General features: G+C 41.3%; 1 protein-coding gene and 1 long non-coding RNA gene across 6 annotated transcripts in view; one reads left to right on the top strand and one right to left on the bottom strand.

The window, feature by feature from the left end:
• LOC105505325 overlaps nt 1–2852 on the top strand; it is a 97858-nt gene that overhangs the window by 46506 nt on the left and 48500 nt on the right. The window lies entirely within an intron of this gene.
• The window catches only part of PTPN22 (protein tyrosine phosphatase, non-receptor type 22 (lymphoid)), a 64613-nt gene that overhangs the window by 45303 nt on the left and 16458 nt on the right, over nt 1–2852 (bottom strand). For 3 of the 5 annotated variants that reach the window (XM_011933130.1, XM_011933132.1, XM_011933133.1), the window contains exons 6-9: nt 2456–2527; nt 2290–2349; nt 819–961; nt 383–449 (exon numbers count right to left, since the gene is read on the bottom strand). The exons of 1 other annotated variant lie outside the window; for it this stretch is intronic. In XM_011933130.1, coding sequence (XP_011788520.1) covers nt 383–449; nt 819–961; nt 2290–2349; nt 2456–2527 — 342 coding nt within the window. The remainder of the gene's footprint in view (nt 1–382; nt 450–818; nt 962–2289; nt 2350–2455; nt 2528–2852) is intronic. One more of the 5 variants, XM_011933131.1, reaches the window with a different exon arrangement.

The raw sequence follows: 2852 nt of genomic DNA, 5'->3' as shown, positions 1-2852 counted from the left end.
GATCTTCTGACCTCGTGATCCGCCTGCCTCGGCCTCCCAAAGTGCTGGGATTACAGGCGTGAGCCACCACGCCCAGCCTAAATTTTCAAACAGACACATTCAAAAATGAAAATAGGTGAAATTAATTTTAATAACATATCTTAGCCCAATATATATTACATTTCTAACAAGTTCTCAGGTGATGCTGATGCTTCTTGTCTGTGGACCACCCTTTAAGACCCACTTACCTGGGAACTAATTTAATCATCTGACAGAGTGGGTCTACAAGTACATTTTCTAGAAAAAATGAATCATGAAGATAGATATTTTGAAAAACCAAACAATTACTAATATGAAAGCAGTAGAGTAAGAAAATGGGAAGTGCCTGCTGAGAGAAACTCACCCCATCTTTTAGCAACATCCATGTATAATCAATAGCACAAATAACACCAGTCCTTCCACAGCCAGCACTGAAATGAAAGATCACAGTAGCATGTATGCATGTATACCTAGAGAGAATGGACCATTGACAGTAGCTGGAAAATTTCACCAACAGATTTGAGGAAGAAGATGTCTGGGGACAATTAAACTTTCCAAACCCCACCATTTCCCAGAGCACATTTGTCATGCCACAGGTCCTAGGCAACATCTCAGAGCAAGAGTCTCTAGAGCTATACTACTCACAAGTAACTTATCAGAAAAACATGAATTTAATGCTTAGGTTGAATTTATTATCGTTTGTTTCTGCTATTAACCTTTCCCCCTTTCAATTACAGAGTCCTGGCCGGACGCTGACATTTGGTTCATTCTAGGTAGAAGGTTTATACATAGCATCATACCTGCAGTGAATGCATATGGGAACACTGTCATCCTCTTGGTAACAACGTACATCCCAGATGAGCTCAAGAATAGGGTCTATAGATGAAGGTACATCATGGTCTGGCCAATTCTTGTAATGAAACTGGTAGATAGTTCGAGTGTCCTATAAAAAATAGCCAGATGGGAGGGGAAAAGGGGCAAGGGCAGAAAAACTACCTATTAGGTACTATGCTCACTACCTGGGGTGATGCGATTATTCCGTGGCACGCAGTATTCCCATGTAACAAACCTGCACATTTACGCCCTTATGTATTATTTCATAAAATTAAAGTTGAGGCTGGGTGTGGTGGTTTACACCTGTAATCCTAGCACTTTGGAAGGCCAAGGCAGGCAGATTACTTGAGGTCAGAAGTTCAAGACCATCCTCACCAACATAGGGAAACCCTGTCTCTACTAAAAATACAAAAATTAGCCAGGCATGGTGGTGCACACCTGTAGTCCCAGCTACTGGGGAGGCTGCAGCACAAGAGTTGCTTGGACCCATGAGGCTCAGGTTGCAGTAAGCCGAGATTGCACCACGGCACACTCCACACTCCAGCCTGGGTGACAGAGCAAGACTCTGTCCCTTCCCCCCCCAAAAAAAGTTGAAATTATTTTTTAAATAGCCAGGATAATAAGACAACTGAAGGTTAGAACTCCACTTCATTATACCAAGACATCAGTCCAGCATACTAAGTTATATCTATATCCTTTTAGAAATTTATTCCGGTCTCTTCTCTATAAATCTCAGGTGACCAGATGCTTTCTGAAAACAATTAAAAGTGATTTCAGGTCACTTTTGACCCCATCTGCCCCATTCACAAGAGGAAATAGCTGGATATGAAAATAGTTCAAACCAGTGTTTCCCAACTGGTATGCCTCAAATGTGTCACAATCATGCTGATATATTAAATCTCTTTGCCTTAGAGAAGCTAGGCAGGGCCTAGGGCAGCCTAAGCTCTCAAACTGGTCCCCAGTCTCTATGCACTGTTCAGCTTCTGTTCACCCTACAAATATCATTTTATATGTGTGCCATGGTAGAGAATAGATTGAAGACATATTATACCAATGGTTTCTTCTTTTTTTCTTCTTCTTTGAGACAAGGTCTTGCTCTGTCACCTAGGCTGCAGTGCAGTGGCACCATCTCGGTTCACTGCAACCTCCACCTCCAGGGCTCAAATGATTTCTCCTGCCTAAGCCTCCTGACTAGCTGGAACCACAGGCATGCACCACCACACTCAGCTAATTTTTTTGTGTTTTTAGTAGAGACAGGTTTTTGCCATGTTGGCCAGGCTCAAAATTCTCTTGAATATGAAGACTCATTCACGACATCAAAGACCCTACCACTCCCCATTGTCTTATGCCCAGCCTGAGCTACACACATCTATATTTACTTGCCTGATCTCTATAGGCTTTTGATAAACTCAAAAGCCTTAGAGTTTTTATACTTACACTATTGAACTTAACTTTTAGAGTCCTGATTATATAATCAGATTTCCTTTTTTCAGCTTCCTAAAAAGAAAAAGAAGACTAAAATATTAGTGATTGCAAAGACAAGCTCACTATAAGGTAGACCCTGGAGGCTTTACTCAGACATGAGAACACACATTATACTTACACAGGATATAGAGAAAGGGCCAAATTCCAGCTGTATCTCTCCTAGCTCAGCCCAGTAGCGCTCACACTTTTTCTGTTGCACAAAGCAGAATGCAGTGATTTCCCTCCATGTATTCTAGTCTCTTTGGGGGAATAAAACCCACTCCCTCATCTGGAAGCAAATTCAGCTCTGTCCTTCACCTTAGGTTAGGTGCTTCTAATCCCCTTGGGCTTCAACCCCTACATTATTGGAATCTCCAAAGATGGGAAAACAAACATTAAAGGATATATAAATTACAGACTTCCTGGGAGTCTGAAAAAGTAGAAATAGAAATCTTTGACCTATTTTCAGTATTTCACAAGAACTAACAGAAATTATATGTCTACTAAAACAGCTGCACAAGCTAAGTGAAATACCT

Source organism: Colobus angolensis, unplaced genomic scaffold (assembly GCF_000951035.1).
Source record: "Colobus angolensis palliatus isolate OR3802 unplaced genomic scaffold, Cang.pa_1.0 Scaffold124, whole genome shotgun sequence".
Taxonomy (NCBI): Eukaryota; Metazoa; Chordata; class Mammalia; order Primates; family Cercopithecidae; genus Colobus; species Colobus angolensis.
This window is presented reverse-complemented; position numbering and strand designations above follow the sequence as displayed.